This window comes from Rhipicephalus sanguineus, chromosome 8, assembly GCF_013339695.2.
Source record: "Rhipicephalus sanguineus isolate Rsan-2018 chromosome 8, BIME_Rsan_1.4, whole genome shotgun sequence".
Lineage (NCBI taxonomy): Eukaryota > Metazoa > Arthropoda > Arachnida > Ixodida > Ixodidae > Rhipicephalus > Rhipicephalus sanguineus.
The window spans coordinates 12,808,518-12,823,205 of record NC_051183.1 but is presented as its reverse complement, the minus strand read 5'-3'; the positions used below and the strand labels follow the sequence as shown (position 1 = coordinate 12,823,205).

Sequence of the window (14,688 nt, the reverse complement as noted above, 5' to 3'; positions counted from 1 at the left end):
GCTTTCGGGTCGGCCCGGGCCCGTGCAGTGCTCTAGTGTGATCGAACACGAGGTCCCGGCCACCATTCCCGATTTTGATAAAATTTACTATAGGCCTAGGCATTAGACCCAGAACAAAGGTTTCGAAGTTGGTTTTGTCAAAAAAAATTTGTTCGCCTGAAAAAGATACATAATTTTTGGCCGCAAAAAAACACTTTTCCGCCAATTTCGCTATTTCTGAATTTTGAGAGCACCTAGGGAAAAACAGTGCAGTTCTTGGTCACAATATGTATTTAAAGAAAAAGTGAAATACAATCTTATGTGCCTATTATTTTTCTTACCTGCCGAAGCACTTTAAAAAAAATCGCAAACATGGCAAATCACACAAAAACGCCTTATTTCAAGAATTTGTTGCTGCAAAGAAGTTAAAGTGAGAATAATAAAACTCGGTACATGTTAAATTTGATATTCGTGCTCTCTTTCAAAACAATTTTCGTGGTTTTATAGCGCTCCGTTTTACTTCAGAATTGGGCTGCAACGCCAGTGGTTTACCAAAAATGCCAAAGTTTGAAAATAGTTTTCTCAAAAAGGCCATTTTTAATTTTTTAAAATCCCCCTGGTTGAGGTCAAGGACGCCATCTACCATTCTGCGTAAAAAAAAAACGTTGCATTATTTTGGTTGCTAACAAATTACACTGTGTCACATGTGACCAAGTCAGTGTCGCGGCCGCGCGGTTTGTTATGTGCTGAAAATCGGATACAAGTTCAAATCGGATACAAAATCGGATACAAGTTGTACGTACGTGACATAATCTTTAAAGCATCAGATCTACAAAAACTGCGCAGCCAGGTGTCATGGTGCAGCAAGCTTTGTCTTGCGATCAGCCGCTTGACAAACCCACAGTAGCGGCCGCTCGATGCTGCGGGCGTTCACGTTACATGAGTACTAAAGTCCCTAGATTTTTCCCTCTTTGGGAGGAGAAAGGCCCGTCACGCTAGCATATTGTCCGCTGAAAGATGCGTGGCTAATGCACTTAGACGTACGTGGCTTTGTAAATCTTCCAAGTTAGGAAGAAAATGGCGCCAGACGCCGGCTACGTGTGAGAGAGGGCAGGGAAAGGAGGCAGTTGTCGGTAGTTAGGTAAAAGGAAAAAATCTAGGGACTTTAAAGAGTACCGCTTCGACTGCGGACAGCAGGCGCCGGAAGCTTCGAAGATAGTGAGCACAACGCTCTGTAGGAACAGAGGGCGCCTGAGAAAATGGGAACTTTGCGCTCCGTTCCCAAAATCTCTTCGGCGCGCACGACTGAAAGATTTGACCAAGGTATTCATAGCAGTCTCTTCTATATGCGCATGATGTGTTTTGTCAACAAGCCCGAAGGGTGGTTCATGACAGCTTTCGACGATATCATTTACTGAAAAATGGGGGCGCATAAATGTTGTGTTTGGTTACCTATGGTCGCTCTTTAATTACTGAGCTCACAGCGTTACAACCGAATCATATTCATTGACAAATTTTACCAGCCCCAACTGGCAGGTATTTCTTTCCAGTGCTTCAAAAGCTTTTTATCGAAATTTCATTCATCATAGCCAAACACAAAAAGCAAGAACGAAAGAAAAACAGGGCATGCAAACACCAAGCTTCGCTCGCCCACATTTTTCCGATAGGGGAAGGGCTAGCTCCTACATTTATTAATTGTAATTGAAATTTCACTGCTGTGTACACTTGAAAATAGACTTGTGTCAATAGCCACAGCTACTACTGTGGCAACCTACCTAAATTCAACAAGCAAATAGCCCCGTTCAACTTATAATTTCCTACAAGCCCTCTCCCCGCCCCCGTTTTTCTGCAAGGCACTATTAGGATTTCAAACATTTTTCCTTTCAGTACTCAGACCGTTTGGCAGAATGCATGGTCAAGTGTCAATATCCATAGTTCGTCAGTTCTGCTTCAGCTGTTACTGCAATACGTACAGGACGATTTGATACGTCTATACGAACACGCACTGGACTTTATGCACTGTGCAGCAAGGTAAGAAACTGGGACAGCCTAAGGTTTCATAGATCCTTCGAACGTTTTGTAAGCCTTCTGAATCGTAAGATCGCTGCAGTCGATGCATGTACACAGCCGTACTGTGTTACAGGGAACATTGGAGCGCGGCAGTCGCTCTGTGCCACCGCCGGCTGCAACGAGTTAAGCGCGCAGGCGCACCGTGCTCCAACGATCTTTTTTCCGAGGATTGAGCACCGTGCTCGACATCTTTCGTCTCGTCGTCGCGTGAACGGTTCGCTCCGCCATGACCGGAAGAGCGGCCACAGACGACGATAGAGCACCACTCACAGCGCGCACTGCGCCTGCGCGAAACCCGTTGCAGCCACCGGCCGGTTGTTACACAAAGCGGCCGCCACGCTCTCCGATGTTCCCTTAAAGGCCCCCTAAACTGCCCAGAGGTCGAAATTTAATTGTGGTATTGCATTTGCGCGATTCTACTCAGACTCACCAAAATATTACTCAGCCGGACTCATCATGAGACATTGCCCGATCTGAGTCTGAATGCGTCGACTCATGAGTGAGTTTGCTGACCTATGCTAGCAGCTCATGACCCCGCTGCGGGGAGGTAGCTAATTTAGAGCACATGCTTTGGCGATGCCCCTAGTTACTGGGCAACGATCAAGCCAACCAAGTCGAATCGTGCTGCTCTATCAGAAGAACCAACAACGGGGATTAGCTTTGGGCCATCGATAAGAGCCCACGATGCGGCGGTCTGGCTTAGCTTGCCCGTCCCAACGTGAAAGGAGCCCACTGCGCGCTTGTCGAGTCTTTCAGACTATTGTTTTTGAAGAAAAACTGCGCAAAAAAAAATAAATAAAAACGTAGACAAAAAGAGAAGACAAGCAGCACCTACAACTGACACTTTCAGTTGTCAGTGCAGCGCTGTGTGCCTTCCATCTTTTCTTTTTGTCTACGTTTCTTTGTGTGTTCTTCTTCAAAAATGAACAATTTAACTTGAAAAATGAAGTTAAATTAATTATATCTATATCGCAGATAAGCACGCTATGTACTGAGGTTTGGCTTTTTAAACTACGCTTTGGTAGTACTTTATTTTGGTTCATTCTGGTTGTGTTTACTCTCACAGCAGAGCTGTAAATGGAACACCTGCTTGCCTTATGGGGTCCGCCCACGAACAGAAAAAGAAACAAAAGAAAACGTGACCTCCTCCGAGGAAGCGATGACGTTATGTTATGACGTCATTGTAAGTCATTGCGACGTCACAGATCGCCAAAATCTGTGACGCCATGATGACGTCATCAATCGGCATCGTCGATCGGTCAAAGGAGGGCATATTCCCGAGACTGTACGACCGATGGGCCGATCTCGGAGGCTGTGCAGAAAACATTCAGAGGAGCGTTACGCTTTTCGTGCGTGTTTCGCCGCATCAGTCACGTTTAGGCGCTGCGTGGCGCGGTCTTGCGTGCCAGGTATGGGTCGACCACACATTGTGAGAACGTCCGAGGAGCAGCGCGCTTATGGAGAGCGCGCCGACGACAGCAGAGACGAGAATGCGCCCGTCAGCTCTACTAGACATCCACCTTCACATAGTGGAATGGGTTTAACTTTTTTACTTATGTATTAACTTTTTTCTTTGTTACTGCTGCACGGCTTGTATGCCTTCAACATACAACATAAAAGGAGGTCCTGGTACAGCCCACGTCAGCAAGACTTCCTTCTGCTTAGTACATTCATGAGAAATGCATAATAGGTTATATGTAGCCTTTTTCATGAGCAAACGACATCTTGAAGAGTAGATACCTCATACTGATAATGCTCATATGAAAGACGACTGACAGATAAAGAACCACAAATATGATTATTGCTAAATACATCTGTTTATTGTAGCTGCTTCAGAACTATACAATTATTACGAATGCTTTGGTTCCATAGTAAATAAGAATAGAAACGTAAAATTATTACATCGAAATTAAAATACGTACGCACACAAAGCTTTGTATGCTAGTCAAAATAGAACGAATAAAATAGAAATGCAAACAACTACACCTTAGGTGAACAGCAAATAAATACGAATTCATCTTAGCTACACTGAAATGGAACTGGCAATACAAAAATAAACGTGCCTGTCAACATGTGGCAGTAAAAAAAAAAAAGATGCGCTGAATGCTTGCTTGCAGTTCTTGCATAATAAGATTAGTGTAATGCAGCTGACAGCTTCCTGGTGACATGAAGCAAGCAATCAAATATATAGCTATAGGTTAAGTCAGAATGGCTCGTAAATGAACTTTTGGTTATTCAAGGGCCCATACGCCTTAGTTCCAAATGCAATATAATTTGAGGAGTGAAGTATCATCATGCACACCTGCATGATGATACCTGCACCACACAGAAAAATTAATTTAGAAGGAAACCACGCCCCATGCAGACTTAGGCACGGAAATACGGCGAATTCGCATCGAACCCTCGTGCTAGCTGTGCCCAGTTAAACTACAAAGAATGCATCCCATTCGCTGTTGTTTGACTTGAAGAACTTCCTTTTCTTAGCCGCGGGTGAAGCCAGGGATGACTTAGCGGACATTTGAGCCTGAGGTTTAAGTGAAGAGTCCTTCTTCTCATTCTTGCTGGTCCGCACTGATCCCCTCTGTGCACGGGCAGCAGTAGGTGCCTGCAACAAACGAAGCAAGTCTTGAAAGCATGCAGCCTCTTGAGATAACATGTGCAAGAAAGAAACGGTGCTTGTGCATGCTCCAATGGTTCACTGATCACATAATGAAGTTGAGTTGGTTAGATGGTTGGGTGAATACCATGGCACACCTGCGAATGTATGAATGTATGAACATTAAAATTTGCAAAAGTCTCGTGTACATAACCAAAGCAGAAAAGGGGAGGGAACAAACAGTATCATTTTAAAATGTTTGCTTCGAGCCCACACATTCATTCAGTGGATGTGACAACAAACTTTTTTTTAATGCTGTGCAAAGCAACAGCAAGAATGCACAGGTTGACAAGCAACATACTGATTTTTATATCAAAGTGAATTTTTCAATTTCCTTTCTGCTTAAGGAACATGGTGGCATAGCAGGAGGAAGAGAAAGACGGAAGGACAGCGTGGCATAAGTTTGATCTGTGGGGGTGCTATATCACCCCTGTAAAGGCGACTGCCGTAGCTTGGACGCGGCCGCTGTGTTTGGAACGCATGTGCTTGGCGTAAGTGGACACGTTTGTCCAAGGTCAGGGATGTGCTTTGCTGTAATCCGAGTTTAGCGCGGTGGCGCCGGCATCGCCGCCGCAAATTTAGGCCGGCACATAGAAACGGCAGTGAGTCTCTTTTGGGGTGTGGCAGCGCGCGCGGATGGGCGACGGCCGCACTGGGGTCCGTGGGAGACGGTACCGCGGCTCGCTTCCCTCGGGCCCTCGTGGTGAGTCGTGCATCTGCAGCGCCGCCTTCGCATTTGTATTCTATTATGTTGTCTTATTTTATGTCTTATGTATGTCTTAATTGTCTTATATTGTCGTGAGTGTGCGTGTTGTTTTCCAGTATTCATTGTTTAGCGTGTTACGTGTTACTAATTCGGCCGGCAAGCTCGCCACATATGTAAAGAAATGTTTAATAAACGTATACGTTTTGTTGCACGACCGCGTGAACTGTCTCCGTGTGTTCCGAGGGCGGCAGCGGTGTTATATCGCATCAGACCCCACAGATCAAAGCAAGTATACATCAAGCCTCCTTGCACAATCACAAGATCTTCAACGCTATGCTTCAAAATTCTGCACCAGAGACTGACAATTGCAACCTCTGCGCAAATAACACTTTACTTCTGCTAAAAGCTTGATACCGCACTATTAAAACTATAGAAGCAAGCCCAAAATCGTAACCATTTTGCACGACACATGTTCCAATTTCGCTTCGGAGTTTTAGCTGTTCCACTAGCTGTGACATTAGCTAATCAGTCAATGTAGTTTACTAAATTCAACAGCACACGGCACAACTGTCGTCAGATTCCACAGGTTCTTGGTACTGTTATAAGCCCCCTTAGGCATCATTAAAATTAGTAAAAAAAAATTTTTTTTTTTCATTTCAAGCAACCAGAACCTTATTAATAAATGACAACCCCTTTTCCAAACTATTTGATTCAAGGTAGTGTAGTACAAGACATGGTGCTCTGTCTCTGCAAGCGATCCAGTGAATCCCAGCATACTAATGAATCTCTGGCTGAGACTTTAAAGTCAGAATAAGGTTATTCTACATGACAAAACTCTGCTCCCAGCGTTTCCGCTGGCACAAGCTGTAAGCAGAGCGATACAAAAATCGCCCACCTTCCAAGGTAGCAGCACTTCACAGATGATTAGCTAACAGTATTAAACCTAGACAGTGACAGCATGAACACATCAATGCAGCCATGCATGCCCCAGTGGAAAATCAAGCATCAGCCGTTGCAAGAACAAGAAAATCAAGTACTAAACCATAAAAAACATAAAACACAGCCACATAGGACTGACAGTGAACTGATCAAGTAAACTTTCATTTCAGGCTTTTAGCACATAGTTATACACCATGCATGTTATGAAGAGCCTGTCAACTACAGCAAACTCCCATAGCAATTATAATATCTAGGGTATTACATGCCAAAACCAAGATATGATTATGGGGCATGCCATAGTGGGGGGAGTCAGAAAATTTTGACCATCTGCTGTTCTTTAACGTGCATTGAGATCACACAGTACATGGCTCCAATAGCAAGGTGTCACCAAAGAAAACTATGCAAAGGAATGGAAACAGCCAAGAAATTTCAGGAAGGCACTAGGAAATCCCATAACACAGAATGGTTGAACAGTGGTTACAGAACATAAAATATATGCAGTTAATATATAACTGCTGAACAATTCAACACATACTTCAACAGTGTATTTTCTGCTGCGACTGATGGCATTCCCACTGGCCTAGTTGTTGGTGCTGCCGTTACAAAGTTTTCAAATTCTATTAGTCATCCTGGAGTGCTCTCAATGCATAGGTCGGCAAAAAATGTGAAGCTCACTCAGACTCACTCATGAAATATATTTTGTCCTTCGGGCTCACTCGGACTCATACTCAACAAAATTTTCCTCAACCGGACTCACTCACTAAAATATTACTCACCTGGACTCACTCAGACTCACGGCTTGATCTGAGTCCGAGTGAGTCTGAGTGAGTTTGCCAACCTATATCTCAATGCTACGTAACCTGAAAACTAAAACTTCCTCTGGACCTGATAATATTCCAAATGTTTTTCTTCGCCGACATGCCGAACCTCTTGCAAAGTACCTCATCATTATATTTTATGCTTCCTTGTCGTGTTCGAGTTTGCCAAAAGACTGGAAGACAGCCCGAGCGGTACCCATTTTTAAAAATGTGATCGTCTCTTTTTAGAAAATTACTGTCTCATATCACTAACGTTATCTTGCTGTAAACTAATTGAACATATTATTGCAAAAGCCCTGAATGAGTTTCTTGAAGAGAAAAAAATTGTAACCAGCTCTCAACACAGTTTCCAGAAAGGGATATTCCACAGTTACAAAATTAGTCACTGCCATTCACACTTTTGCTTCTACTATTGATAATAATAACCAAATTGATTTAATTTTTCTAGATTTCAGTAAAGCTTTTGATAAGGTACCTCATTCCAAACTAATATTTAAGCTAAAGAACTATGGTATTCCTGAACTACTTGTTTCTTGGATCGCTGAATACCTAAACAATCGCGAGCAGTTCGCGGACATAGGTGGGCATCACTTGGCCTGTTTACCAGTCACTTCTGGGGTACTGCAGGGAAGTGCGTTGGGTCCTTTCTTGTTCCTCTTGTACATTAATGACATTGTTGATGTTGTTAAGCTGAATGTTCAAATAAGACTTATCGCAGACGATTGTGTGTTGTTTAAGGATATCACCCGTGCTAGTGACCAAGATGATCTGAATGATAGCCTCAGTCAAACTTTCCATTGGTGCAATCAATGGGAGATGACCTTGAATGTAGAAAAAAGTGTCTTTTTCCAATTTCCCCCCAAAAAAAACACCTCTTACATTACAGTTACAGTTAAATTACAGTTGTACGCTGGGCATCTCTGCACTTAAAGAAGTCACTAATTATAAATATTTAGGTGTCACTATTTGCAACAACCTGTCCTGGAACCTTCATGTGCAAAACATACCTTCCTTTGCCTTCTGAAAACTGTGTTTTCTTAAATAAAAACTTAAACATGTCCCAGCCTCTGTTAAACTTCTCGCTAATAACTACTTCATTCGACCGTAGCGCAAATACGCCTGCATTCCATGGGACCCCTACAAACAATGTAACAAAAGGCTCAAGTGAATTGAAAGACATGCTATCCAGTTTGTTCATAACAAGTTCTCAACATTCGACTCACCAACTGAACTAATGTAGTCTAATGATATTCCAACACTTTATTCACGTCAAAATAAATTACGGCTCAACTTTCTTGCACAGTTACTTACTAACAAACTCGCACTCTATCCTGCAGTCTATCTGAGTCTACTAATGACGAGGCCTACTCACCAACATCACCCAAATGCCCTAATCCCCTATTTTGCTCGAACAAATCTATTCAAATACATCTTCATCTTCAAAAGTGCACTTGGTGAACACAGACACAAATAAAAAGAATATACAGGACATAAGGTTGCCTTATGTCCTGCATTTCTTTTCATTTGTGTCTGTGTTCACCAAGTGCACTTTTGAAAATGTATCAACACCAATTAGCCCACCTTGTAGCTCTCCTCTGTTCAAACACTTTTTTTTCTGCGCACCATTACTACTTGGAACAACTTACCTCTATAAACTCTGTATTATTTTACTATTTCACTTTTTACACTTGCATTTGCATTGTTCAAAGTAGTCTCCTCAAAAATGTGTTTCCCTTGTGTGTGTGTGTGTGTGTGTGTGTGTGTGTGTGTGTGTGTGTGTGTGTGTGTGTGTGTGTGTGTGTGTGTGTGTGTGTGTGTGTGTGTGTGTGTGTGTGTGTGTGCACGTGTGCATGTGTGCACGTGTGCATGTGTGTGCTCAAAATTGTATGATTCAACTTACAACATTCTTTTACTTCTGTTGACCTAATGTGTTCTACCCACCCTGCATGGACTTCAGGTCCGCAGCATGTATTAATTAAAAATAAAAATTAAAAAAATACCAAAGCATGCACATGATGAAGCCAAATAATGCCATGGAAGCTCTCACAGTCACTCGTCGGCTTCTCACAGGCAACAAAAAGATGCATCAGCACTCACCACATTACAGACTTGCTTAACCAGGAATGCTTCCACGCAGACTAATGTGTGCAGCCTCCTTGTTTCTTTGGCTTTGCTCCACGTGAGAGTGGGACAAGCATGGAAGCCTACCTGCCCCACTCAAACTTTTCTTTGTTCATTCAACAGCCTTCAAAAAAGCGCATAATGCTATCTATTTCAACATGGTGTTGCTAAACTTTCTAAGCAATTTATTTTAGACAAAGGGTAGCTGTAAGTTGTACTATAAGGTAAGCTGAAAATTCGTGTTTTGAGGATACCTCGAGAAAGAAATACTATGACAATCTAAGATCGGATAAGAAAAATTAATCGAAAGGCTAGACCTGTGTCACAAGGGCACCCATTTAGTGGCTACTGACAGGATGACCACTCTGCTTTTTCAACACTATTCAAACTGCAATAGGACATGGAAAGTACAATATCTGATAAGGTGTTTTAACTTCACACCAAACACCAGTGACACTGCCATTGCTACAACCCAGAGGTGATGTGTATACTACAAAAGTTACTAAACAGTAGCATGTCTACTTTTGCATTTATAGAAGGAGTGAGCATGGCAGTACAGCAAGCATGGAAATTAATTAAACATAAATTTGCATAAACTATATCCTCCTGGCTTAGATGGAGCTTAGGTTTTTCAAATTAGCAGTTTTCAATTAATGCAACACTTTGCAATTATTACACATACGAGAACATACTGATTGCCTTACAGCATTTAGAAATCAATGAATGATTTGAGAAAGATAAAATACAATAAATAACACCACAATATCAAATATTTGAAGCTGTACGTATAAAGATGAGACAAATCCATTTACTAGGCAATAATTCCTGCGGTAGCTGAAAGGTATCAATGCCACAGATCCCTGTGTCGACATTTGTAAAACAAACAAACAAAAACTTATGTGCCATAATCAACAAGGCACAATAATGAACATAAAGAGCTATAGGCATAGTCCTTAATATGTTATAGTTATAATAATATGTTATATAATATGTTAATAGTTATAGTCCTTAATATGTTATCGTCATACCTTTACTTCATTTATCCAGTTTCATGAACTAAATCTGAACGTAATGCAGTGCCTTAGCACTGGTGAGGCTGCTGGCTACAGCATCTCTGTTGTGGCACAGGTGAAATGTATATTTATTGCACTATTTACAATGCACAGGGTAGCTATGCTCTAAATGATGTTACTCTCCTTAGAAATTTAGGTAGAGTTCATCTTCCTTCCAACATCTTCATTAAATCTAATAACGCTGTCCGAGTACCACAAAGCTCATGCATTGCTTTTGATTCAATAAGTGTCAATGTAAAGCACTTTAAAATGCCTGCATGAAACTGTAACAAGCTCTTATGGTGAAAAAACAACTATTGAGGCTAAGAACAGTTTATGAGCAAAGAAACCTTGCAACTTGCAAAACAGAAATACCTCAGCTACTTCTGCAAATAGCTCGATATTGTAGGGTGACGCCTCTGTGCTTGCCTTGCCGCACCTGGTCTTCTGTAACATTTAATTGTGAACACAGTGCAAATCATACTTCACAGCAGACAATAAACATAGGCACGATAATATGATTTCCGTGGCAAAAAATGCTAACAGATGGCAAACAATGAAAAAGAAAATTTGCTGTCAAAACAAAGCAATGCTTTAACGTACTAGTATTAAAATAACATTTTTTTTTATTACTAGGTCATAATTTTTGCATTAAATAAAGGTGTAGACACACCAAATTCTTGAAGTTTACTGGCAACTGTCACAGCACCCTAAATCTTTCACTAATATTACTTATCTCTACAAACCAGATTTGGTTTCGACAACCGGGAAATGGATGAGTTCTAATATGACGTCACAACACATGCAATAGTTCAGTGCAGTATTGCAACTGATACAGATGGTCCAAACGAGTGCAGCAACAACAAATGTGTGTGTGTCTGTGTGCGTGCACATTAAACTCGTTTTTCATTAGCAACACCACTGCACCCAACCACTTCACTACACGTCAGTAAATGTTGCCCAATGTCAACCTATTGCTACATAAAATCGAATGATGCCAGGTATGGTGATTTGAGACTAGTTGAAGAAAAATAGATGCTGACTACAAACATAAAAGTTATGTTAAACTCCCACACGGGAGCTGTATTCTTACGTTTGCGGTTGGTGCCAATTTTTCCTCGACTGCGATTAATCTCAACAAGGCAAGTTTTCACCAAATCCTTTACCTCAACTTGCAACTACTTTAGCATCTAATTGAAATATCTTTTAATAGCCTGTCCACCTTTGCACTGTCCATGTATGATTCTCTTGTATGTGACAAGTGCATGGAGCACATTATCTACAATTTCAGGGCTATGTTTCAGTGCACCTTTAAGTAACCTTCTGTGTCACACAAGAGCATCGATATGTAGGCATAGACGAACATTCGAGTATCTCGGAAATTCAGAGGAATATTACAGTATTCGAATTTGCTTTGAAACGAATTTTAAATTATTTGAAGGTTCGAAGTATTCACAATGAACCAACAGACATATCTGATTGCATGTAACCCCCCTGAATAGGTAGTTTCACAGGTGCACGGGCTGTTATGCAGTGAAACCACCTAGCCATATGAAATCTGCACTGCCGTGAAGAGATACTTTAAAATAAGATATACATACTACCTGCAAATAAAATAATGATTTTGAACGTGAAGCATTTCTTAGCAAACCAAAGGCACTTTGGCCCTTTCTCTTGACCTATCTATCTATCTATGCAGCCGCTTATGTTTGGGCACACTCATGGTCGCCTGCTTTAGTTGGTATATACCAAAATTCGCATAGGAAGGCATCAGTGTATGATGACCCTCACTGACAGGTCATGACATGAATAACATGACATGCCTGTCATGTACATCATAAAAGCCTTTCTCACAGCACGTGCAGCGCATACCTGCAAACCACGGCCCGTGGAATGCGGGAATGCGCCAGAGGTGATTGATTCACTGTTTATGTCAACTGAGGAATGGCGAGAATAGATATTGCAAATCATAACACGATAGCGTAAAGGAGCCCATGTCAAAGGAAATTTGGTACCAGCGTCGGTGGCATTGTTGGTGAGCTAAAAATTCCAATGAACGCAAATAATAAGAATCATCATTCCAGCCGAAATCGAACCCAGGATTTTTGTGTGACAGTCAAGTACTCTACTGCAGAGCTGCACAAGTGCTTGAAACCGCACATGGAAAAAGACCCTGTACAGGCGTGATGTCTCGGCAACGACAACTGTGGTTACAGTGTTGGCTATTAGCTTTCATCAAATGCAATAATGATACATTTGTACTCCTATGAATTAGCAAGCTATACACCAGAGCACGCCTGTCTCGCACCCAGGCTGCTGGCGAGACGAGCGGATACTCTCGCATCCAGATGCCGGGCTGACCGGGGCTGCACCAAGTAAACAGGGCAAGCTGCAGTTCTGAGGCTTTAAAGTGCGAAAAAGTACCCGTTCACGCCGCTTCAGCGTATAAGAGCTCGTCTGGGCACTACTGCGTCGTCTTTGGATGCCAAAACAAGCTGCGAAACAAGAGGATATTAGCGTTGTCTGCGACGATTACGACGCGCCACGGAAATAGTGCCGGTGCGGTGTTTTCAGCTTCACCGCGAGTGGATAACTGTGATTCAAGCAAAAAAACTAGGAGCCGAGTGAAAATGCACGAGTAAGTACACTAACAGCGTGTATTCTGCAGTGTGATGCCCACCTATTTCATTTTGCGAACCTAATTTGCGTGACACGCAGCTGGGTTGAAGGCAGGCGTGAGCTTTGTGTGGGGGTGCACGTCATACCTTTGAGCGTTTCCTTTGAAGAAAATCTAGTGCAAGGTAGTACTTTCAAGCACAAGCAATCAGCATGCTTTGCCACTTTCAACGTAGTATTAAGCTTTAGTGCTTTTGATGGCATCCACGCCTTCGAGAATTCGTCTTCAAAAGTTAATAAATGGCACGGTGCTCCTCAACAGCTGGCCAGAATTTCGTGCTTTCATTTCACTGTTTGATGTCCCCAAATTTATTTGGACACGAGGCATCCAGCTGCACATAATACATATATTGGCACGTAAGTAAACAGTACTCGCGCCAGTGTCCTTTACATCGCAGGCGTAGCTAACCTGCTTAACTAAGAGTAGCACAGTTTCGCTTCTAAAGCACCATCATTACAAGAATAAAATAGCGCAGGTAGCTTCCAAAAGGGATCGCTGAACAATACTTCAGGTTATACTCTCTGATAGCACGCTTTTGTGAGCAAGACGCATTATTGTAAGAGCGCCCTTGAAACAAAAATTACGTTCAGCGAAACTACCCGTAAAGCGTACTCTAATTATTACGCGATGCATGCTGAAATGATCAGCTTTCAGAAAACTTTGTGCACAACTTGTAATATGGGGCAACAAAACATCGTTTCACTCTTTCGCGAGCTGCACTGCAATTACGATTCACGCGTACTACAGCGAGAACGGTTTTTTTACAAATGTAACAGAGTACGTATCTGACGAGGTTGCTTCCGCAGCGCACTCAGCACGTACTGTATACATTGTGGACTTGCATGAGGAAGATGTTCTTGATGTTCCAATAAAATCAGCGAAAATGTCAAGGCTAGAAAAGATGCGAAACACGCTCTCCGACGGGCTGAGTTTCGGAAGTTTCACGTTTGCTCTGTGTAGCGTCTGCTGGCGTGGCAGCCCGCGCGTGTTGTTTCGTCGCGTGTGCGATAGATGGCGCGACGCGCGATGCAAATATGGCGATGCGCATGGAGTTCGCTGTGTTCTGGTCTATAGTCAAGCATCGCTCAACCCCAGAAGAATATGCTAATGATTGCTAGTTACAACATGAGCATCATCACAACATTGAAGGCAATTCGTTTCGACAAAGCTGATGTCTTTGCTGTAACATGAGTGGTGACGTTAAGCTACAATCTAGGTGCCAGGGTAGTCAACGTGCCAGTAAGCCCACAATCTGGGCACTCCTTATTTTACACTAAGACATTGATAAACTCGCAATGCTAGGCTCAAAGCATCAATAAACAAATAAATGAATGAATAAATAAATAAATAAATAAAATCAGCATAAGAAGCTACTCGCTGGCTGCTTCGCATTAAATCAATTCCCACAATGCATGAGATCTGCCGAATGTTTTTTTTTTTTAATGCTTAATAGTGTGTTATAGTGGCTTATATGTACGCGCTAGGTATAGTACATTTTAAAATGTAATGTATTTTACTGCTCAAACTTGCACCCTACTGCTATTTAAAGTTGCTTCCACTTTGCTTCAAACCAAGAAAGTGATATTTGCACAAGCCTTGATCTAATTCTTAAAAATATTGTCTAAATAATTTGGGTCACAACAAAATTGCTATATTTTTCTTGATAAGAT

The 14,688-nt window shown here is 42.1% G+C and overlaps 2 protein-coding genes across 2 annotated transcripts in view; one reads left to right on the top strand and one right to left on the bottom strand.

Annotated features, from left to right (window-relative positions):
- Window positions 1–1,929, top strand: part of LOC119401398 (zinc metalloproteinase-disintegrin-like atrase-A) — a 45,845-nt gene extending 43,916 nt beyond the window's left edge. The window contains exon 12 of the mRNA XM_049418761.1: window positions 1,867–1,929. Coding sequence (XP_049274718.1) covers window positions 1,867–1,914 — 48 coding nt within the window. The 3' untranslated portion in view covers window positions 1,915–1,929. The remainder of the gene's footprint in view (window positions 1–1,866) is intronic.
- A 2,542-nt stretch (window positions 1,930–4,471) lies between these two features.
- The window catches only part of LOC119401396 (myosin-9-like), a 72,634-nt gene continuing 62,417 nt past the window's right edge, over window positions 4,472–14,688 (bottom strand). Inside the window, exons 30-31 of the mRNA XM_049418702.1 lie at window positions 10,717–10,788; window positions 4,472–4,654 (exon numbers count right to left, since the gene is read on the bottom strand). Coding sequence (XP_049274659.1) covers window positions 4,472–4,654; window positions 10,717–10,788 — 255 coding nt within the window. The remainder of the gene's footprint in view (window positions 4,655–10,716; window positions 10,789–14,688) is intronic.